Consider the following 24,585-nt stretch of genomic DNA (forward strand, 5'->3'; position numbering starts at 1 on the left):
TGGAGCTCTAGTGCTAAGTACCTATCATTTTCATTGCACAGATTCAGTGTTTAATAATAATTTTGATCACCATGTATAGTAATAAACCTGTGATAATAAAACTCTTATATTCCAATCTTCTGACAAGATTTGAGAAATAAAATTTAAATAATCATAAACCTTGTGATAAAATAACGCTGAGAAGTACTAGGGGACTGTGATATACAGGGTTTACTACTGAGATGAGGCCTATACTGATTCAGGACTTAGCCAGGTTTGGTGGAGCCATCAACAACAATGCCTTAGGACCTTTGTATTGAGTTCCCTGGCAGGAAAAATGGAATATACCATTCTAATAACTAGGCTAAATTAGTTAAGTAATCTTTTGACTCAAATAAGTAAAAACATTGATTCAGAGAGAAACACTCCAATACAGCTGTTAGAAAAAGAAGAGGCTATATGACAGAAGTTAGTAAAAGGGAAACAGTTTCCAAAACAAAGCCAGCAACGTGAAATCTATACCCCAGATGCATTTTTAAATCAGTATAATCTTACTTTCATGCCATATCATAAGGCAAACACACGTGAGCTATATCTAGTAATTTATTTCTAAACTGGAATACTTAAAAAATTCTTTTCCATTAAGATCATTTTAAATTCTGTACAGTAATAAATTCTTTTTGCCAGTGTTAGAATGTTACTACATTTCTGCCTGGACTGTATATTAATTATTCCTCAGCTATTCTCTATAAAACACATTTTAATTATCTCCATTTTAAAATAAAGGGTTTGAGAAGTAAAGACATGAATTGAACACACATACAAATACAGGATAGAATGTGGGATGGACCACAACTTCCAATCCCAACTTAGTACTACAGATCATTTGTATTGTCTTCTATACACAGTGCTTCCTCCTAGTATTTATCCCTTTAATTTTATTTATCTGCATAAAATCTAGAGATGGAGGAAGAAAGGGGAAGAAGAATAGGTCTTTTGACATGACTACAGGTGATAAAGATATTTCCCACAGCCTGGAAAGTCATCATCTGGCATTTTCATTTGGCAAAGTAGAATACTAATTTCTTAGCAGCCTACAAGACAGTGGTTACTATACAATGACTACTTCTAATTAACTTCACTGAAGAACTTGTGTACATCTGCACCCTGAAAGAGCTTCCAAGTCTACTTCTCACCATCTGTATTTCATAAGTCATGCGAATCACACAGTTTGCTTCTAACATTCTGTCATTAATGACTGTATTACTGTAATAGCTAGCCACCCTAAATCTGTGAAATTTTATGAAAAGTATTACTGGAAAGCATTGAAACAACTTTAGTCTAAACATTGCCCACCTAACCCGAGATAAATTCTAAAGTTTTAAGATACTGGAAATTCTTTTGAAAAGTCAAACCATCCTTTCTGGTCACATATTCAAAACTAGTTTCAAACCCTTGATATTTAATGTATAATTGACACAGGTTGTTTTTTGAAGCTTTCTTTAAATGTAAAGCATTCTTACCTTACTGAAACAAAACAACCCGTCCTTCATTCCCATGAGCATAGTTTAAGAATAATTTGTACAAAAAGCAGAAGCATTTCACAGAGAGCACATTAATGCATAGCTAGGCTGGTCCTCACAGAGCATAAATCAGAAAAAGACATTTGGCAGCAAATCAGGGCAACACTTTTAAGACATTCCCATCAATAACATCAACAGAACTTCACATTTTTACAGAGAGAGATTAATATCAAAGAATCAAGTAAGTTGAAATTGTGACAATTATAACATTTCAGTTTTTTGTGGAAAGAAAAAAAGTATCAGGTTAATGCATTAAGTTTTCTGTCAGTTTCTTCATCTACTGATTACCAAAGACTGAGCTTTTTAGAATTTTCACACCAGTAAATCAAAAAACAAGGAAGACTTTAATCAGAAAGGCACAAGAATTAAGGGCAAGTATTAAAGTAGTTCTGTTTTGAAACTTAATGTAATTTCCTGGAGATGTGACCAAAGGAGGTCTTAAATTACAACCCCTTATAACCCAAACTCTTCTACTAAATGCACTACATGGACTCATTATAAGATGAAAATAAGGTACCATATTTAATGGCAAGAAGAAAAACATTGACTTCCTTGCAGAAAAACAATCAGAAAAGGCCTTTGAGTTATATTCAAAATCAGCAAAACTGCTTGGTACGGTTTGGATTTCTGTCCCCACCCAAATCTCATGTTGAACTGTAATCCCCAGTGTTGGAGGAGGGGCCTGGTGGGAGGTGACTGTATCATAGAGGCAGATTCCCCCTTGCTGTTCTTGTGATAGTGAGTGAGTGCTCACAAGATCTGATTGTTTGAAAGTATGTAGCACCTTCCCCTTTGCTCTTTTCCTCCTTCTCCAGCCATGTAAGGCATGCCTGCTTCTCCTTTGCCTTCTGCCATGATTGAAAGTTTCCCAAGGTTTCCCTAGCAATGCTTCCTGTACAGCCTGTGGAACTGTGAGCCAATTAAACCTCTTTTCCTTATATATTACCCAGTCTCAGGTAGTTCTTCATAGCAATGTGAGCACGGACTAACACAAAAAAATTGGTATGTAGGAGTGGGGTATTGCCATAAAGATACCTAAAAATGTGGATGCGGTTTTGGAACTTGGTAATAGGTGGAGGTTGAAACAGTCTGGAGGGCTCAGAACAAGACAGGAAGGTGAGGGAAAGTTTGGAACTTCTTAGAGACTTGTTGAATGACTGTAACCAAAATTCTTTTTTTTTTTTTTTTTTTTTTTTTTTGAGACGGAGTCTCGCGCTGTCGCCCAGGCTGGAGTGCAGTGGCCGGATCTCAGCTCACTGCAAGCTCCGCCTCCCGGGTTCACGCCATTCTCCGGCCTCAGCCTCCCGAGTAGCTGGGACTACAGGCGCTGCCACCTCGCCCGGCTATTTTTTGTATTTCTTAGTAGAGACGGGGTTTCACCGTGTTAGCCAGGATGGTCTGGATCTCCTGACCTCGTGATCCGCCCATCTCGGCCTCCCAAAGTGCTGGGATTACAGGCTTGAGCCACCGCGCCCGGCTGTAACCAAAATTCTGATAGTGATATGGACAGTCAAGTCCAGGCTGAGGTAACCTCATATGGAAATGAGGAAATTATTGGAAACTGCAGTAAAGGTCACTCTTGCTATGCTTTACCAAGGTAACTGGTAGCACTGTGCCCCTGCTCAAGGGATCTGTGGAATTTTGAAATTCAGAGTGATGATCTAGGGTATCTGGCAGAAGAAATTTCTAAGCAGCAAAGCATTCAAGAAGTGGCCTGGTAGCTTCTAACAGTGTATGGTCATATGCATGAGTGAAGAGATGGTATGAAACCGGAACTTATATTTAAAAGGGAAGCAGAGCATAAAAGTTCAGAAATGGCACAGTCTGACAATCTGGTACAAAAGAAAAACCCATTTTCTGGGGAGGAATTCAAGATAGCTGTAGACATTTGCATAAGTAAAGAGGAGCTGAAAGTTAATAGCCAAGACAATGAGGAAAAGGCCTCGAAGGCATTTCAGAAACCTTCATAGCAGCCCCTCCTGTCACAGGCCCAGAGGCCTAGAAGGGAAGAATGGTTTTGTAGGCTGGGCCCAGAGCCTGGCTGCCCTGTACAACCTCAGGACACTGCTCCCTGTGTCCCCAGTCACTCCAGCTTCAGCTGTGGCTAAAAGGACCCCAGATACATCTCAGGCTGCTGCTCCAGAGGTGCAAGCTGTAAACCTTGGCAGCTTCCACATGTTGTTAAGCCTGTGGGTGCAGAGAGGGTAAGAGTTGAGGCTTGGGAGCCTCTGCCTAGATTTCAGAGGATGTATGGAAATGTCTGGATGTTCAGGCACAAGTCTACTGCAGGGGAGGAGACCTCATGGATGACCTCTACTAGGGCAATGTGGAGGGGAAATGTGGGGCCCACACAAAGAGTCCCCACTAGGACACTGCCTAGTGGAGTTGTGAGAAGAGGACCACCATCTTCCAGACCGCAGAATGGTAGGTCTACCAAGAGCTTGCACCATGCACATGGAAAAGACGTAGGCACTCAGTGCCAGTCTGGGAAAGCAGCTAAGGGGCTTGTACCTTTCATAGACACAGGGCCAGAACTGTCCATGGCCTTGGGAACCCACCCCTTGCATCAGTGTGGCCTGGATGTGAGACATGGAGTCAAGGGAGGTAATTTTGGAGCTTTAAGATTTAATGACTGCCCTGCTGGGTTTCAGACTTGCATGGTCCTGTAGCCCCTTTCTTTTGGCTGATTTCTCCCTTTTGGAATGCATGTGTTGACCCAATGCCTGTAACCCCATTGTATCTTGGAGGTACCTAACTTGGTTTTGATTTTACAGTGTCATAGACGGAAGAAACTTGCCTTGTCTCAGATGAGACTTTGGACTGTAGACTTTTAAGTTAATGCTGAAATAAGTTAAGACTTGGGAGACTGTTGAGAAGGGATGATTATATTTTGCAATGTGAGAAGGACATGAGATTTGGGAAAGGCCGGGGCAGAATGATATGGTTTGGATTTGTGGCCCCACCCAAAACTCATGTCAAATTGTAACCCCCAATGTTGGAGGAGGGCCCTGCTGGGAGGTGATTGGTTCACGAGTGTGGATTTCTCCCTTGCTGTTCTCGTGATAGTGAGTGCTCACGAGACCTGGTTGTTTTAAAATGTGTGGCACCTTTCCCTTTGCTCTCTTCCTCCTTCTCTAGCCATGTAAGATGTGCCTGCTTCCCCTTCACCTTCCGGCATGATTGAAAGTTTTCTGAGGCTTCCCCAGCCATGTTTCCCGTACAGCCTGTGGAACCGTGAGCCAATTAAACCTCTTTTCATTATAAAGTACCCAGTCTCAGGTAGGTTTGTATGCCAGTAATGCAAGAACAGACTAATATACTGCCCTAGGTAAGTAAACATCTGCCCTAAGTAAATGTGTGTGCATATTTATACACACATTTATATATACAGCTGATTATCAATTATAAACCACAAGATTTATTTACTTAAAAATTATCATGCCTTGCTTAACATTCCCACACAAATTGCCTGCAGGAAACAGAAACTACAATTAGAAGGAACACTAGGAGTCAAGCTTTGTTAACAATGTTTAGAATAGCACACACTTCTGTCTGAGAATTTAACTGCAAATTGTTTAGCATTAAGGTAAAATGAGACGATAGAGCTAACTTTTGGTGGTCTCCATCCTATCCATGTACATTTAGTTTCCTTTTCTTAAACATATTTCCTGATTAGCAAAAGGTAAAAAATGCTAATCAAATAAAAGAGCAAATTTAGTAGAATGAAAACAAAGTATAACATTCATTCAATAAAATTATTTTTCAAATCACAACAATATGTATCCATAAAATTTAAAAAATGTTCATGCATGGAAAAGTACAAGGTTTACAAAAAAGAGAAGTGGTAAGGCCAGGGTTCGTGACGCCAGACCAGGGCCAATATTGTTTCCTGGGAGCATTTTGAGAATTATGGGTAGTACTGGATTATCAGAATGATTAGGTTACTGAATGATTGCTAGATCCATGGATGGAACAATCCCACATAGTGAAGAACTACTCTATATCTCAAGTGCCCTTTTTTATTTGAAAGACTTTATTATTAATACTTCTAGAGAGGCAAAACAAAATTATACATATATGACACATAACTTATCTTTTGGTATTACCAAATTTGAAAAATACTGTAATTTTTTTATTTGAACAACTTTTTAAAAATTTCAGAATAGTTTTACATCTACAGAAAAGTTGCAAAAAAATAGTATAAAGAGTTCCTGTATACTCTTCACCTATATTCTTATTATTAACATCTCACATTACTATGGTACATTCACTACAACTAAGGAACCAACCTTATTATGTTGCTAATAAGCTAAACTCCACACTTTATTTGTATTTCATTAGTTTTTTCCTAATGTACTTTTTCATTCCAAGGTCCTATCTAGAATGCCATAATATAACTATGTCTCCTTATAACTATATCTCCTCCATAATATAAATATATCATGTCTCCTTAGCCTTTTCTGGTTTTTGAGTTTCTCACATTTTCTTTGTTATTGGTGACCTTGACAGTTTTGTGGAGTTTTGGTTGGGTATTCTGAAAAACGTCCTTAAATGTGGGCTTTTCTAATGTTTTTCTCATGGTTAGAATGGGGTTATGGGTTTGTGGGGAGTAAGGAAAGACCATAGAGATAAAGAACCATTCTCATAATATCATATCAATCACACCACAACACATCACATCATATCACGGGTACATGCTATCAACATGACTTATCACTGACGATGTTAACCTTGATCACTTGGCCAAGGTAGCAACTGCCAGGGTTCTCCACTATAAAGTTATATGTTTCCCCTTTTTCACACTCTACTCTCTGGAAACAAGCCACTAAGTGCAACCCACAATCAAGGAGTGGGGATTTAAGTACCACCTCTTTGTGGTGGGAGTTAGGGAGTATGTATACAAATGATCTGTAATTCTCTACATGAAAGATTTGTCTCTTCTCCTCCATTTCTTTACTTATCCAGACATTTATTTATATCAGAATGGACCCATGAATATATTTATTTTATATGTTGGGTTATAACCCAATACTATAATACTTTATTGTTCAAATTGTTCCAGCTTTAGCTTTTGGAAGCTCTTTCGGATTGGCTTTTGAGTATTTTACATGCCCTCATCATTGTGTTTTTTGAACACTTCTTTACTTTATGGCACTACAGGATGCTCCAGGCTCTTCTCGCATATTCCCTACCCTAGCCCTAGAATATAATATTCTCCAAAAAGCTGTTTCCTTCACTCATAACTTTCAAATGGTCAACAGGAATTACTAGAATGGCTTATCAAATGAGTCTGGTCCATTAACACTTCTCCTACTATTTGTTTTTACTTCACTGTCTATTCATTCACCTGTTCTTCCATTTTCTTGTATACATTCCATGGAACAACTTCTAATCTTAATGCTTCTTTTAAATCCAGATATGTTCATTAGAAGTAGGGAAAAATATCAATTATTTTCCTCTTGTATAGTCATCCTGGGTATGTACATACAGAAACCCATATTATTTTATTATGTATTTTTCTTTTTATTACAATAAGGACATTTTAGTGAGTTTTTAAAAATTATGTGAGTAGGTAAGTTATATTATCTGTGCATTTTATTTCAGGAGATATTACATAACATCTGTTATGTAAAACATCCAAAAAGATTGACATAGGAAAAAAGAATAAGCTAGAATCCAATGTGTGCACCTGATTTGGATTATGATTGAAGAAAAAAAAATGAAGTGTCTGACATTTATGAAACTAGAAATTTACACAAATAGATATTGATATTAAGGAATGAATGGACAGTGGTGTGATAATAGTGTTATGGTTCCTCAGCTATTATTCTGCTGTATTTCTTTTCTTTCTTTCTTTTTTTTTTTTTTTTTTTTTGAGACAAGGTCTCATTCCATCACCCAGGTTGGAGTATAGTGGCACAATCACAGCCCACTGCAGCCTCGACCTTCCTGGTTCTGGTGATCCTCCCACCTCTGCCACCTGAGTAGCTGGGACTACAGGCATGCCCCACCATGCCTGGCTAATTTTTGTATTTTCTGTAGAGACAGGGTTTCATCATGCTGCCCAGGCTGATCTCGACCTCCTGAGCTCAAGTGATTTGCCCATCTCAACCTCCCAAAGTGCTAGAATTACAGGCATAAGACACTGTACCCAGCCCACTGCTGTATTTATTTTCTATGTGCATGCATTATTTTCCAGTATGCATATGTTTAAGAACAAGCAGCTTCATTTGAAAATCTAAAACATAAGAAACCACTGCCTTTAAACATTAAATCAGATACATCTTAAAATTAATGTAGACGGAGATTCACAGTATTACCATATTTAAACCAGATTGTTTTTTAAAACAAGATGTCAACAATTATTTCAAAGAAAGTGATGAAATTCTCAAAAACATCCCCAAATAAAATTAATTCTAATTTATATGAATTTTAAAGGATAACGAGCAATTTAGGAGAAAAAGGTGCTTTATATAGTCAGAGAGACAAGACTAAGGTAACTTCAAACTAGTCGGTAATTTACCACAGTTCACAATTTTTTTTAAGGTTCTATTGTCCTGGGTATTGTAATAGCTTTTATAAAAAGTGAGAAACTTCAAACCATTCTCTCCACAAGTAAAGAACAATTTAAGTTATTTTCACTTATTATAACACTTCCAGTCTAAAGCAAACTCACCTTAACTCTTTCTATTAAAAGAAAGCAAGGAGAAACAGAAAATATCATCTTTGCATAACTTTGAACAAATCCTACTTTAAGTTCCCACATATATACTAGAATATATATTTTTAAAACATATGGAAAGTTATGTGTATCACTTTAAAATATAATGTAGGTGGAATTGTGCCTTTCATTACCATTTTACAAGCACTCCATTGGTCAAATATCTAATTCAACTTGACCACTCCATATTTTGCATTTATTTCACAATAGTTTTTTTTTTTTTTTTTTTTTCATATATACATATTTATTCAAATTAAATTAGAAATATATGTTTAACATGGATAATATAGTTTTGTTATATATTTCCCTCTCTTAATAATATATAACAATTATTTTTTCACATAAATTTATGAGTGTCTACAGCATTATTTTTATTTTATTTTATTTTTTTATTTTTATTTTTTTTTAATTTATTTATTATTATTATACTGTAAGTTGTAGGGTACATGTGCATAACGTGCAGGTTTGTTACATATGTATACTTGTGCCTTGTTGGTGTGCTGCACCCATCAACTCGTCATTTACATCAGGTATAACTCCCAATGCAATCCCTCCCCCCTCCCCCCTCCCCATGATAGGCCCCGGTGTGTGATGTTCCCCTTCCCGAGTCCAAGTGATCTCGTTGTTCAGTTCCCACCTATGAGTGAGAACATGCGGTGTTTGGTTTTCTGTTCTTGTGATAGTTTGCTAAGAATGATGGATTCCAGCTGCATCCATGTCCCTACAAAGGACACAAACTCATCCTTTTTTATGGCTGCATAGTATTCCATGGTGTATATGTGCCACATTTTCTTAATCCAATCTGTCACTGATGGACATTTGGGTTGATTCCAAGTCTTTGCTATTGTGAATAGTGCTGCAATAAACATACGTGTGCATGTGTCTTTATAGCAGCATGATTTATAATCCTTTGGGTATATACCCAGTAATGGGATGGCTGGGTCATATGGTACATCTAGTTCTAGATCCTTGAGGAATCGCCATACTGTTTTCCATAATGGTTGAACTAGTTTACAATCCCACCAACAGTGTAAAAGTGTTCCTATTTCTCCACATCCTCTCCAGCACCTGTTGTTTCCTGACTTTTTAATGATTGCCATTCTAACTGGTGTGAGATGGTATCTCATGGTGGTTTTGATTTGCATTTCTCTGATGGCCAGTGATGATGAGCATTTTTTCATGTGTCTGTTGGCTGTATGAATGTCTTCTTTTGAGAAATGTCTATTCATATCCTTTGCCCACTTTTTGATGGGGTTGTTTGTTTTTTTCTTGTAAATTTGTTTGAGTTCTTTGTAGGTTCTGGATATTAGCCCTTTGTCAGATGAGTAGATTGCAAAAATTGTCTCCCATTCTGTAGGTTGCCTGTTCACTCTGATGGTAGTTTCTTTTGCTGTGCAGAAGCTCTTTAGTTTAATGAGATCCCATTTGTCAATTTTGGCTTTTGCTGCCGTTGCTTTTGGTGTTTTAGACATGAAGTCTTTGCCCATGCCTATGTCCTGAATGGTACTACCTAGGTTTTCCTCTAGGATTTTTATGGTATTAGGTCTAACATTTAAGTCTCTAATCCATCTTGAATTAATTTTCGTATAAGGAGTAAGGAAAGGATCCATTTTCAGCTTTCTACTTATGGCTAGCCAATTTTCCCAGCACCATTTATTAAATAGGGAATCCTTTCCCCATTTCTTGTTTCTCTCAGGTTTGTCAAAGATCAGATGGCTGTAGATGTGTGGTATTATTTCTGAGGACTCTGTTCTGTTCCATTGGTCTATATCTCTGTTTTGGTACCAGTACCATGCTGTTTTGGTTACTGTAGCCTTGTAGTATAGTTTGAAGTCAGGTAGCGTGATGCCTCCAGCTTTGTTCTTTTGACTTAGGATTGTCTTGGAGATGCAGGCTCTTTTTTGGTTCCATATGAACTTTAAAGCAGTTTTTTCCAATTCTCACAATAGTTTTTTTTAACTAATTATGATTAAATTTCCTCTAGCATTTAAATTGCTTTCGTGATTCACTTAGCTTTCCTATCATATCACAATTTGGTCTATTATAAATGTTTCCAAACAAAACAATTTGAGGAGATGAACTGACATTTTGTAGGTATATAAGGGTTTCAGATCTACAGGAACACACCAAAAAATGTCTGCTGTTCAAAGAAACACTAATGAAATGCAGGTAGCAAGGCTAACCACTTCTGAGTAAATCTGAACAAATTATCATTATTTTTGGTAAAATGTGACATACTTATGAATGTCTATTATCAGGTACCACATACTTTTATTAGCAATCCTTTGAGAACAAAACATCTCAGCACTAGGTTCTTGGCAGTAGTGCTCAGAGTAGGCTTTTTTAAAATTTTGCCTAGGTCCAGACTCAGCAGAGGGGAGCATCAAACTCTAGGGGTCACTTCAAAATAGAAAAGCTGTCACCAAGACTACAGTAATATGTGGCATCTTTGTCACTAATGAAAGCCCTATCCTGAGCAGTAGAAACAACTCATCGTGCATACACACGCGCACACACACATCTCACTAGAAGCCCAAAGGACACAAAAACTATAGCCCACCTTACCAGATACTAGAAAAGGTAGGTTTGATGGAGAGGACATAACATCTTTGAAAAGTATTTCCAGGATTCCTCTCATGTCACATCTACCTCTGCTAGAAAAGCAAGGTGGAAATATTAGGTATTTTTGAACCAATCAGAAATCAATACTTAAAAGAAACACCTGCTTAATAAATATACAGGTATATAGGACAAGTCATTCAACATTTCTAAGTAAAAATTTCTCTAGGCCAAAGTTCCTTTATGTGTAAAATAGGGATTAAGTCCAACCTTTCAGGGCTAAGATAGGCATTAAATGTAATGTAGGGAAAGCACCTAGCACAGGACACAGTATGTAGGAAGCACTTAATAAATATAATCTATTATTAGTTCTGCCTCTGAATATTGCCAACAGAATATAATCTCTTCCTTTAAAAAAGTTGACATTTATATTTGCTTACTGTATACAAGGCATCGTTTTAAGTATACCACAACAGAAAAATGTGGTAAAATGTAGAAACACCTTTTAGATTGGTAATTGTCGGTAATACCAGCATCCCCATTTTATAAAAAGGAGAAAACTTGGGAAAATTACTTAAACTCTTCCTAAGATCACACAAGCTAAGAAGTGATAAAGTCAGGACACAAACCCAGGTATCTTGATTCCAAAGTGCTCTTACCTGTACTATATTACAAACTATGCCAACTTTTAAAGGGTAGAAAATTCAGAAAAAATTTTAAAAGGTCAATTCTGAAAATCATTGTGTACATATCTGAACTGTGTCCTTTACCCACTAAATTGTAAATCCAATCCAGTAGGGGAAAAGTTGACGTCAAACCTAATTTCACTGAACAGCTGTACAATCTCTGTTGAGCTGCTTAACTTCTCTGTACTTTACCTATAAAAAGGTGTTAATAACTCTCCCTTATCTCACTTTTAAAGATTATTCATAATAATATAATGTGAAGTACATGACCTTTCTAATTTGGGTGAATGAGAAGAACCAAGCTATATTAAATAACGTTTGCAAAATACTCCAAAAAACAAAAAGTGATAATTCTAAGTATACAGAAATTCTAAGTAAAAATACAACTCCTTTCTAACTAGCATATTTCCAGTATGTAAGTGGCTCCTGGCAAAGTATAATACAAAAACATTGTACTCTCCCAGGTCAAACAATTTCTTTCCAATCTTGTTTGCATTATTAGATTGATCAGCAAACTTTTCCTTCACATATTAACAGAATCTTCAATAGGAGCACAGTGAAATTATCACAAATCCCAAATAAAAAGAATCTGAATTAACAGGTTTTTACCATAAGAAAACCCGAAACATTATGTCTAGGGCCACTGGAAAGAAAAATCATCTAACCCAAATATTTCACAGAACTAACTACTCTGTGTGTGTCAATTCAACATCAAACTGAAAGTCTCTGGTCTGACTGCTAGAAGGCAACAGAGCAGGCTTCTGGATAAAGAAGTTTTGTTCCTTTGATTTAATGTAACATTGGTGCCAACAGAGACTGCCACAAAGCTCATCCTGACACCAATATAATGGGAACTGGGGAAAGAACATCTAGCCCTGCCATATCATGCTAGCCCTATACCACATCAAACTTGGTTTCTATGTAGGTTCCAGCAGGCCAGAAGGAAAAGGCCAGAAGGAAAACTAGCAACTGGACTACTATATGTCTGTTTTGAGCACCATGAGCAAAACCTCTACACTTTCTCTGTTATATGTATTTAATATCCCAAGGCCTGTTTTGAAAACCAAAATATAAATGATTTTCACAACATTAAAATATCAATTTTCTGAAAAAATATACCAAATAAACTCCTATATACATATAAAAAACACATCAAAATTAAAACAAAAATTCAGCTAGTATTAACATTAATCATTCAGCAGTATTATTTAATGCCAGAATTTTAAAGGTTTTTACTAATAAATTACATTGTTAAGTACAACTAACAACTTACTAGAAAATAGATTCTTTTATCATCTTTGGTAAATACATTGATAAAAGGAAAATCCAGGATCTAAGCCAAGCTTCCATTGATTTGTTCTAGTTATTAATTAAGAAAACATGTTGCAAGCCTGTTTTAAAAATAGCAGATGTATTTGAAACAAAATAAAAAGTTCAAACAAACACCAAAAAAAAAAAAAAAAAAAAAATAGATATTGGGCAAAATCTTAAAAGGCAACTAATTTAATGAGGTTTCTTCTTATCTACCACTGTATCTAAAGACTATCCACCTATCTAATTTCTAAGAACATTAATGTCAAGTAAACATATAACAGTCATGCATGCTACACTTGATATTAGTTATGTAACAATATTTTTATCATGGCAAACCATCCTATATTGGTGTCAGTGCAACTTTTGGTTTATTAAATAAATATTGGTTTTTCAAACAATTTTATGTTGTGGTAAAATAGTCAACAGATGAACAAAGAAAGCTAAAACAGTTATTACTGCACTTTAGCAAAATTTAAAATTCAGTGCATTTATGCAAATAGCAACAAACTCTTTTTTCCTGAAATTGCAAGAGTAAGATAATGAAAACTTCCATTAGAATTAATTATTGTAATTTAAATTAAAATCAAACCATAAATTAAATACACCTTTCAAGTTTAAAAATTCTATCTTGTAGAATAGTTGTTTTTAAGTCAAATCAGGGCACAATTGCAATCCATTGTTTTGCAGTACTAGCTAGGGCATTTAAGCCTGATGGTGTTTTATAAAGAGTTAACAAACTGGCATGCCTATTAAGATCTTCACAATTTCACTTATTCTGATTTGTATTTTAATTATTCTAAATTGGGAGGAGGCAGGCTTTATTAGAAAAATTTCAGTAATTTGCCTACTAGTGATTACCTAGCAGCATGTAATTCATAGAAAATCCACTTGAGGCACCTGTATTTAGCAAACTATGTCTTGCAATAATTCTGTACATATGTTCTTAAAAAGTGCCCTTCAAAAGTTAGTAACGATAAACTTACATCTAGTTTTTAAAGTTTTATTTTTTTCAAAATCAGAGGGAAGGATGAAAAATTACACAAGAAAATGCTAATTTAAGATGCACCTTTAAATACCTTAATTGTATTTCTATTAATAAAAATGCAAATTGAACACTAAATATAATAAATAAGATAATGGTTTCATTAAGCTCAAGGGTTGTTTTTCCATTTTATCGTCCCAATTAACAAATAAAGGATATCTTAACAGAATAATGCATTTTAATTTTGTATATGAGCTTTTTGTTTTTATTTTTATAAGAGGACAAAACTAAGACATTTGATCAATTTCACTCTATCATGCATTCTAAAATATATAGACTTCTTTAAAAAATACCCAAATGAAGAAACAATTAGAAAATTTGAATGAAGGGAAATAAATGCTTAGGAGGAGTGTGTTTTAATGTTTTAATAAGTATTTGCTTATCATGTTGTCTTACTAAGTGATGTTAGTAAATAATATTTATACTATCTATAATATTTATGGCATAAATACAAGTGTTATTAATTTACTGAAATTATTAATATTTTATAACAAAATGAGTTTAAACCATGATTCGTATCTTTGAATTGGCTAGAGCACCACAACTATGAGAAATGGATAAAGCAACCCTACTTCTACTGTATTCTGGCACACAATATGTAGGTTGGCACTGAAGTATCCATTAGAGCATTATAAGGGACTTTACGTGCATTGTCATTTAGGAAAGCAGATTTGCTGACAGACCAGTAATCTGTGAATACATTAATTTATTCCTTCCCTCAACAAATATTTTCTAAGTGCCTATTTTATACCAGATACTTTTTTACACACTGGTACAAGAAACAGACGGGGTCCTTGCACTCATCTAGTGGGGGAGCTGGAGATCAATCAAATAACCATCCAAATTAATATAAAAATAAAACTGGTGAATGGGACACAGGAGATATACATGGTACTAGGACAGCATATAACTGAGGATTTGATGTGATTTAACAAATCTGAAAAGGCTTTCCTAAGGTGGATGAGAAAAAGCATAAGACCTGAAGGGTGAGTAGGACTTAACTAGGTGAAGAGAATGAGGGAACATATTAAGTGCAAATGCCCAGTGGTAGGCAAAAAGGAAGGACGGTGAGGCAGCCTGTATACTTGGTGCTGTGCATGACACTTACCTCATAGGCAATAACCAAACCTTCAAGGGTCTTATAGGCCATGTTAAGGACTTTGACCTTTATCCTAAAAACAATGAGAAGTAATTAAACTGTTTTAAACCGATAAGGGTAAGAAGTGAGAGAATGAGATCAGATGCGATTCATTTTCAAGGAATTCATCCTGACTGGAGGTGTATGGATCAAACAAATAAACAAAATTAAGATGCTACAATTATCATGACCTCGACTGAAAATGGTCATATTTTGTGCCTTATAGCAAAAGGAAAAAAAGGGAAACAGAGTCCATTAATTTTACCTTTTTTAAACTCAACCACCACTTCTCCAACTTTTCCACTGATGCATCTGTAATTGCTCAAAAGAGTGTATTCAACCCTGGGAGGTCTGGAGAATAGAGCTTTAAACAGCCAGCTGCAAGCCTAAAATTCCTGTTAAGTCTCTGGTCTCATCTTTGAAATAATGCCAATTTTGATTTCTACATCATGAATATAATATCCATGTTTGTTTTAATATAAAAAAGCTTAGCAAAACACACACACACACACACACACACACAAAAACACCTCTTTGGCTTCTTTTGATCATTTGGCTTCCACAACCACAAAAATATACCATTTTGTGGAACACAGGCCTATGCTATTCATGAAAACTGTGAATTCACTCACTGAATGTAATTCAACACAATGATTTCACGTTGAAGACTATACTTGTTGCTTTTAATCAGACACTAAACAATAAAAAGCCATAAACAATTAAAACTTTTAGACTCCATTTTTTTCAAATTACTTTATACTCCCTTCCCCCGCCCTTTTTAAAAACTAGTACAGATGATCCATTCTTTTAGTACTATTTTTAGAAGCTAATAACTTTATTCTTCACAATAACCCTATGTGTGAGGTACTGCAGGGAAGACACATAGAAAGCTAAACGTCATTAAGAACAAATTGAGGTCGGGTGCGATGGCTCACGCCTGTAATCCCAACACTTCAGGCGGCCGAGGCAGGTGGATCACTTGAGGTCAGGAGTTCAAGACCAGCTTGGCCAACATGGTGAAACCCCATCTCTACTAAAAAAAATACAAAAATTGGCCAGGGGTGGTGGTGGGTGCCTGTAATCCCAGCTACTCGAGAGGTTGAGGCATGAGAATCACTCGAACCCAGGAGGCGGAGGTTGCAGTGAGCTGAGATTGCGCCACTGCACTCCAGCCTGGGCAACAGAGTGAGACTCTATCTCAAAACAAGAACAAAAACAAACAAACAAAGAATAAATTGAGCCCTAATCTAGGGTTGCTTTGTTATAAATAAAAATGATAATTTATCATTGCTTTAGGAACAGTATTAATACTTAAAAGTCTATTTCCATTCTTCGTATAAGAACTTGGTTCAGTAAAATTAGAAATATCTAACAACATAATGTTAATGATTTAATTAATCTTCAAAATAATTTAACATTATTTTCAAATCATTCCTGAGAAACAGATTTGAAACAGCTGTACCAATTCAATACACATTCTTTGTGGGCTTATTTTTGGCAGCTAAAGTTTTATAATGTGGCATTTATTTAAACTCAGGACATGATGAGAGTTTTATGGTCTTTGTGAAATGCAGATTTGTTCTTGTACTTTTGTGCCACCTACTCATGCTCCTCCCTCACTTTCCCTCTACTGCCCACCTCTCTCCTTCATCCAGACAAACCTATATACGACCCCCCTTTACTTAATAATCCCATCTCAACTCTAGAGTTTCTTGCTGTGCTGCTACATTTAGTATACATCCCTCTTAGATTATGCCTTAAGTAAATAAGTAGCTTAAATAGTTGCTAGAACCCCACCCTCCTCACAGACCCCTTTCTGATTCAATAAAATTATCATCTTCTCTTTCCAATGGTGCTCATATACAGCTTTTAAAAAAATTACTACGTGTGCTAGTTGGTACCTTTCTCTGTCTTTGCCTAAGTTTGTCAATGTCACTACCATGCCTTACAGAGGCTAATTTCCCCAAAGCAGAGAATAATTTAAAACAATCCATTAAAGTACCTTCCATGCAGAAGCACTGAGAAAATAATATCTATGGAGCAAATATATCTACATAAATATACTCCTTGTTCCTAATCTGCACTAAATCATGAGTGTTACATTAAGGAGCAAATGTTAATAACACTATAAGAAAAATAACATGTCTTCTGAATGAAATTCTACATATGGAAAAGATACATTCCTTCTTTACATAAAATGACAAGAATTCCTGTTCCCCAAAAAAGTCAAATCCAAAGTAGATGATTGTTGGTGCCAATTTAGTCACCTTTCAATTGAAAAAAATACTCTAATTTTCAAAAGGAAGTGATACAAACAATTTGATCACTTAAGCTTATTTGTAGTTCCTGCCAGAAAATTATTTCCAATCTCTCTCTCAAGACAGTTGAACTCAAAATTCTGACATTTTCTTTATTTAATAAAGACAAATTTCAACCTCAGCTCTGGGTCCTATGATGGGCAAAAAGAATTACTAAAGAGCATTGTACCTGTCAAAACATCTCTGCCTTATCAAATACATTCTCCTTTACAGCATTAAACTTTTATACTGACTAGACTTTATATAATCACTACATTTTCCTCTACTATAGGATTGTATACAAAACATTAGTTTTGCTTTTTATACCTAAAAGAATGTATTTTATTTTCTATCCTCAAGATGGCTGAGTCATCACGACAGAAATTAGAAGTCAGAGAATGCCTCTTGAAGAAATGATTTATAGTAAACAGGAAAGGGTAGAGCAGTTGATTGTGGAATGGGTTGAGAAAAGGCTTTCTTAAAAATTTAATTATTTTAGGAATCATAATAATACAAAATTGGCTGGAGCTAAATCACAGAGATGTTTAAAGACCAGCAAAATGGGGCCTATTGGTTAACTCTGAAAAATCATAATCATTTTATCTGACCCAGAGAGATTAAAGATTACTGGAAGAATGTAATGTAGGGAGCTGAGTCCTAGAAAAATAACTGTCTTAGTCATGTGGATATTTTGAATGAGTCTCAGAGTTGGAAAAGATGTAAGAAAAAAATTGGAATGACTGGGTGTGACATGGACTAGGAAAATTAATAATAAAGTTAATAACAGGGGCCCTAAAGCATTCAGGGTTTTTTGTTATATTTCAGTGGGCAAAAAAGTAGAGAAGGTCTGCAGACTCAAACAACTGCAGATTATTTCCAGGCCCTGCAAGGGGACAGATAGGAGCTGAGAAATGACTTATTTTAGAATAACAGACGGAGGAAAAATTAGAACAATTACTGGCCTACTTTTCTGCCTATGGCTTTTTCCAATAACTCATTTGCCTTTATTTACCTTGAAAGGAGTTTATGTTTTAAAATATAAAAACTACAAGAGGATTGGATGCAATTTCTAACTGAAGGTTAGTTTCAAATGCTAATTTATGAGTATTTGGTTTTCTCCAAAAACATTTTTATAAGATTAATTTTAAAAATTAATTTGAAGGTCTAGAAGATATCTCCAAATAGCCAGAAGTACTATCAGAATAATTTGTGATATAGCTACTTATTTCACTGACTCACAAGGAGTTCATGTATTTACTGGAAATAACATTGACACTGTGTTATATTCAATTTTTATTGTCAGTAGAAAATTTGGTATTTGATTTTACAAATAATGAAGTTGGTGAGCAAAAGAATACAAGGATTTCCTTATATTTTTACTACTAACAATATATAAATTTTATATTTCCATCTCCCTCAAATATTTTAATAAAAATCAATCTAAATGAATCCATTTATACATTGCACCAAAATTGCAATGTATAAATCGTCCCTCATAAATAATCTTGAATATATGCCACTAAAGCTTAATAATCTTGTCAGCTTTTTTTCCCTGTTCATTTCCCTCTCTGGGACTGAGTTTCTATACCACTTCTACAAATTGTCTAGAATCATAAATATATGGCCACTCCTATTCTTATACACTTAATGATTCTTTTTCTGTTTAGTGAAGAGAAAAATACCCTAGAAAGTACATAAAGAATGTACCTTACTTAAACAGAGTTATAACTATTTATGATTGTGACCAGCAGAAAGCATATACTATATGCTTTCAATGTTAAGGATGATGAAACTGTCTCATTAGGAGCATCCTCTGAAGAACTCCCACAGTGTTGCAGTTGTTCAAGACTCTTGTTCATTCTTTGGTACTGCCTTTACAACACTACATATTATACAACACTAAATGAGGTTTAGCCTCTCAAAGCTACAGCCTAAATTAGCAGGTGACTTTTAAATATTACTGCATTACTGCAGGATGAAAAATATTTTTAAAATGTCCTTTGTTAAACTTTATTTGGGGAAAAGGGCAAAGAGAGAAAAATTAAGGTAACAGTGTAAGTTACAAGTTGAGGAAATGTTGTTTGTTTCATGCAACTATTTTTTTAAATCTCATTTTCTGACAATATCTCAAATCAAATACATATGAATATTAAGGAAATTTCAGCAGGAAGTAGTTTGGGATTTGAAATATCATTCATTCTCTTCCAGTCTTATGTGTATACGATACACAAACTCTATCTTGGCTACCCAATTCATCTTTTCAAATAGCTCTAAAATGCGTCACCAACAGGTATGAAACAAGGTATTCGACTTATGTATTAAAAAAAAATTCAAATCACAGCTAACAATGTTAACCTAACTTCAAAGAAGCCACATTTTAGGCTGGAAAGATTTTTAAAGGACTGGTGTACTGAACAACTAATAATGTGTGTCAGAATATTTGCATCATATATTCTACTTGCTTCAGTGGACCTAAACTATGGAGAGAGGGGAAACTGCAAGAATGTAACTGGGAGGGTGGGAGGTGGAGACTGAGTATGCAGCACTCACTACAGGCATCATGGGAATTTGCAAAAGGTAGTCTATGAAGGTAATCAGACTCCCATGGAGCCAAGATAGCTTGTCTTTTCATATTTCAGCAACAGACTCAAACTACAGTAACCTTTTAGAAAAATTCAAAGAAAGGGGTTTTAAGCATTGTTGCTTCCTGCATATACTCTGGCTCTTTCTTCCATCACTGAGAAACAGAGAAGAAGGTGGAGAGTGAGGAGAATTGGTGGGAATCTAAGATACTGGAATTTCAATAGCAAATATATAAAGAGAAAAAGCAGCAGCAAAGATGAGCCACTGCAGGACTTTGTCTTAGTCATCTTTATATCCCCCATGGCACCTTAGCACAATGCACTGCACACAGGGGGGCAGTCGATAAATAATGTATTGGGTTTAATTCAATTCACTCACATTTGTACTGTGCTTAGCAGTTACAAAACAGTTTCCACATATTAGAAAAGAAAAGCAAAGTAAATGAGGAATAAAGGCGCAAGTAAGGGAATAAAATGAAAGCAAAATAAAGAAAAATCCACAAGAATAAGCAAGCGGCCAAAAAGGCTGGGGAAAAGAATGAGCAAAAAAATTCAGTTTCTCCCTGTCACTCTCAATCCCTTCCAATCACCTCACCTCTCATTCTAAATTATCTGGAGCTTAGAAAGTCTGACTGTTAAGTAAGCCCAAGAAGGGGCTCCTTCATCGTAGGAACGGGCATTTTCAGCGATAATAAGCCTTTGGTCCCTGACTGATCTACCTAGAGTTTGCTTAGGTATGACCTCGAGCAAAACGCTAACATTTCCCAAGTGTGGCCACGGATTCTTTATTCCATTCCATCCCATCTATCCCTTTTTCAATTCCCAAAATCTTAGGGAAGAGTTGGGCCTGGGAATCCAAGGGGTTGGTGGGTGGAGGAGTCCTCTACAAGCCCCTTAACTCAGACAACAGAGGGAGGTAGTGAGACAGGAAAGCCCAGGGATTAGAGAAAAAGCTCACGTTTGCGATTAGGAGGGCGATTGTTTATAACTGTGGTTATTATCAATCGCCAGGGGCAAAAAGGGGGGAACCTTCAAGATGGAAGAAATGTGAAGGTACCTGAATGCGCATCACCTTACACCTGGCGTTGAGCCCTTAATAAAAAGCCGTGAGGTCCAAAACCTCGACTGGCTTGAAAGGGAGAAAGCAGAGAAGGGAAAGGATGTGAGGGGATGCGCTGGAGGCAGCCCATAGATACCAGCAAGGATGCTGTCCCAGGGGAAGCATGATGTCCTCACCCCCAAAGTAGCACGTACCCCCGCCCTGGGCATCCTCAGCCAAACCTGGGTGTGGGGGGATGCCAGGCTCCAAATGGGGGCGGCCGAGTCCTGACCCCATTATGCGGGCTAAAAGTTGCTTGGGAGAGTTGGCGCTGGGGAAGGCGGCTGGCAAGGGCGGCCGCCGAGGGGGCGTCAGCTTTCCCAGGAACAAAGGGGCCAGGGAAGGGCGACCAGGGGAGCAGGTCCTGGGGGAGTCCACCCTGAGCTAGGAGATAAGGGTCGCCACGTCCTCCTGGCCCAGGGGCAGTAAGGGGAGCGGGGAGTACGCAAGATGCGCCGGTATTCCGCCTCCCGACTTCCTGCCTCCAACCGGGTGGCGCCCGCTGCCCTCTAGCTCTCTGGCCGCTCCGCGCCCCTCTAGCTGGAGACAAAAGGAGACCGGGGACCCCAGGCCCCTGCCAGTCCTGGAGGACCCCCGCCCCGACGCGTACGACGTACGCCAGTGGAAGCCGCGGTGGCGGGCTCTGGCGCGGCGGGCGCCCCCTCCTAACCTCGCACTGGTGCCCCGCGCCCCAGTGCCGCCTCACCCTCCCCGCAGCGGGCATTACCTTTCATCCAGTCCACTACTTGACTCGGAGACCATTTGCTCACGGGCTCCATTATCAGAGCCATGGGTACGGGGTCGGTTCCGTGCAGAGCGCGGAGCTCAGACACAAAACGAACTCAGCAGTCCGAACCGCTCTCAGGTGGGGTCCCTTGCTGACCGCAGCCTCTCTGGGCGGGCGGCGCGTTGAAAGCGGCTTTTGTGTGTCGGGTCTCGCGGCTGTAATGTCTCTTAGCCAACCGCTGGCAGGAACGGCGACGGGGAGGGAAACGTGCAGGAGTCGTGGCTCCGCGCCGGGTCTGCTCAGTTCCCGCTAAGGCGGCGGCGGCGGCGGCGGCGGCGGCTGCTGCTGCTGCTGCCTCCGCCGCTCCGCTCGGGTCTCCGTCCCTAGGGAGCTTCAGTTCATGGCTTGAGCTGCTGAGGGGGTCGCGTCACCGAGGGAAGCAGCCTCTGCCGCACGCCCTTAGCCAACTTGCCCGCTCGCCTCACGCGCGGGACTGAAGCCCCCAGCACGACTAGCTGCCCGGCGGAAATGACGAGGGGCCTCCTGCCACCCAAAATATCTCTCCGCAGCCCTCGGGTGCGGGGCGTGCGCGCCACGAGCCCCCCGCCCGCTCGCTGCCGCGCGGTCCCGCCCCCAGGGCCGACGGCAGGCGCGCGAGGCGCGTGCGCGTGCCAGCACGAGGCCGGAGCCCAGGGTCTGTCTGGCAGGCAGACAGGTGCCAGCAGCTCGCAGCCTGGCGTTCCCGCTTTGGGGCCGTCCGGGAACAGAGGCGCGCGAGGTGCGCGTGCGCGGCAGCGGAGGCGGTGGCGGCGCGAGGCAGAGCCAGAGCCCGGGGTCAGTCAGTCAGGTGCGGGCGGCTGGAGTATGGCTTTGTGAGGCCTCTGAGGGGACCCGGCGGTAGCGGCCACGGCGAGACGGGCCGCCCACCAGTTGAACTCCGACAGCTGAGGCGGCTGAGGAGGTATCCGCGGCCCCACCACCGAGGGGAGGGGGACACCACTGAGTGCGGGGGTTACAGGGAGAGCCCGGGCTTTCCTGGCTCTCGCTTTCACCCTCGGCCTCCCGGCTGCTGAGGGGTCTCCTGAGGTGATTCCCGAGACCCGCGTACGCCTGCAGAGACGAAGGTGTGGACTGCCGTGGACGAGAACGAGGCTCCGCCTGCCAGAAGCGCAGCGATGATGAGGCAGGAGGGCTAGTGCTGTCGGGTCTTCCCCGGGTGATGAGCGGGTCCTGGGAAGTCAGGCGTTGAGGCTGTTACCTGCCAGCTGCTGGTTGTGGGATCCTGAGACAGGTTCTGCCCTATGTACCATTTTAAAAGGCTCTTTTTCAGGTTTTCGGCCAACTCCTCTAAAGTACCTATTTTAGAGGATGTCATTTTGTGTTCGATATTCTTATATATTAATAAGAATCAAAGGGCAACAATGGGATTTAAAATGAGTGACAAATTGTAAACATTATTTTTCAAAACTCATTTTCTTCAAAAACCATACACAGGCTACTATGCAACCGTTAGTAAAATACAGTTTGCCTAATGAGGTTTCACTTTAAAAGGCAAATATTCCTAGAGTGTAGATGCAAACTCTCTACCACCACCGTTTTAGGCGTTTTCTCTGTATCATTCTTAAATAGGTCCATTAAGTAAAAGGGAAACTTTTTAAATAAGCATTCCAGTAATGTCAATAGGTTTTGCCAGTTACTGTGGTAACCCACTTTCTCTAGTCCAATTTTATAAGATGCAGAAATGCCACGTTCTTTAACTGGCGTGAGTTGATGACAACCCGCCCCCCCCCCACACACACACACAAACAGCTAAAACCACAGTAGTTAAAATATTGTGACGTTTTTAACTGCTGATTTCAATGCTAGTGATAGAGAACAAGTAAAATTTAAGATGGCCTGTATTTAGGCTTCTTTGTTTTTCTAACTATCCAAACTTAGAAGTATATGCAGAATTTTGGAAAGACATTTAGAAAATTATCTAGACAAGCCTACACTCAGAGGACACAGATACAACACCTTACTTTCACAATCCAGATCGTGGTTGTGACTTACAGTTTTTTCTTGGCTGACCAGGTGTGAAAGGTATTGTAGTTTGGAGTGCTTACATTCCAATAGAGTCTAAGAACATTACATCAATGTTTCTAGAAAAGACCGTTTTCAGTGTCAGTAATTGAAGGAGTAGCTTTATATATATAGGATACATTGTGACGCTGCAGTCACAGGGAGATGTTAAAAGTAATTTTATCAAAATAATACTGCTAATAATAACAATGAATATTTATTGAGCATGTTGCTAAGTACCTCACATATGTTTTATCCTCCAGAACAGCTCATCATTAGCCACATTTTACAGATAAGAAAACCCTACCTATCACATTCACTTCCTATCTGCAAACCTATTACACATAATTCAATAAATGTTGGATAAATTAATGAATAAGGCTTAAAAAGGGAAAGTAATTTGTCTGCCATGTTGCACCAAGTTAAGGTGATTCCAGAATGTGAACTTTTAAAACTAGTAAAAAGAGTTGTATCAGTGTCACAAAACGAACAGTATGAGTGATGGAAAGCCCATTGTGTTAACAGAATATGTCTCATCAGAAGTAACTACAAAGAAATGTGAGAGTCACCCTGAGTATTCCTAACCAGAACCTAAACAGCAACTCTGAGAAGAGCAACTCTGTAGAAAATGACTAAATTTGACTGACACACCAAACTGCACCTTGAGACTGGGCTTGCAGGACAAGCAACCATACTGTGCAAGCAGGTCCAAAGTGAGATGTTGCTTGCTTAATGAGTGGAATATCAAAACAAATGTCAAAGACCAGGATACAGTAAAAATAAAATAGATGTGTATT

The 24,585-nt window shown here is 38.4% G+C and overlaps 1 protein-coding gene across 8 annotated transcripts in view; it reads right to left on the minus strand.

Annotated features, from left to right (window-relative positions):
* The window catches only part of CNKSR2 (connector enhancer of kinase suppressor of Ras 2), a 295,703-nt gene extending 273,365 nt beyond the window's left edge, over positions 1-22,338 (minus strand). For all 8 annotated transcript variants that reach the window (XR_004180567.1, XR_004180566.1, XR_004180565.1 and 5 more), the window contains exon 1: positions 21,728-22,338. Coding sequence is in view for 4 of the 8 variants with exons in the window: in XM_021933018.2 (XP_021788710.1) it covers positions 21,728-21,791 (64 nt within the window). In the remaining 4 variants the exon portion in view is untranslated. The remainder of the gene's footprint in view (positions 1-21,727) is intronic.
* Positions 22,339-24,585: the final 2,247 nt, after the last annotated feature.

This window comes from Papio anubis, chromosome X, assembly GCF_008728515.1.
Source record: "Papio anubis isolate 15944 chromosome X, Panubis1.0, whole genome shotgun sequence".
NCBI classification, from domain to species: Eukaryota; Metazoa; Chordata; class Mammalia; order Primates; family Cercopithecidae; genus Papio; species Papio anubis.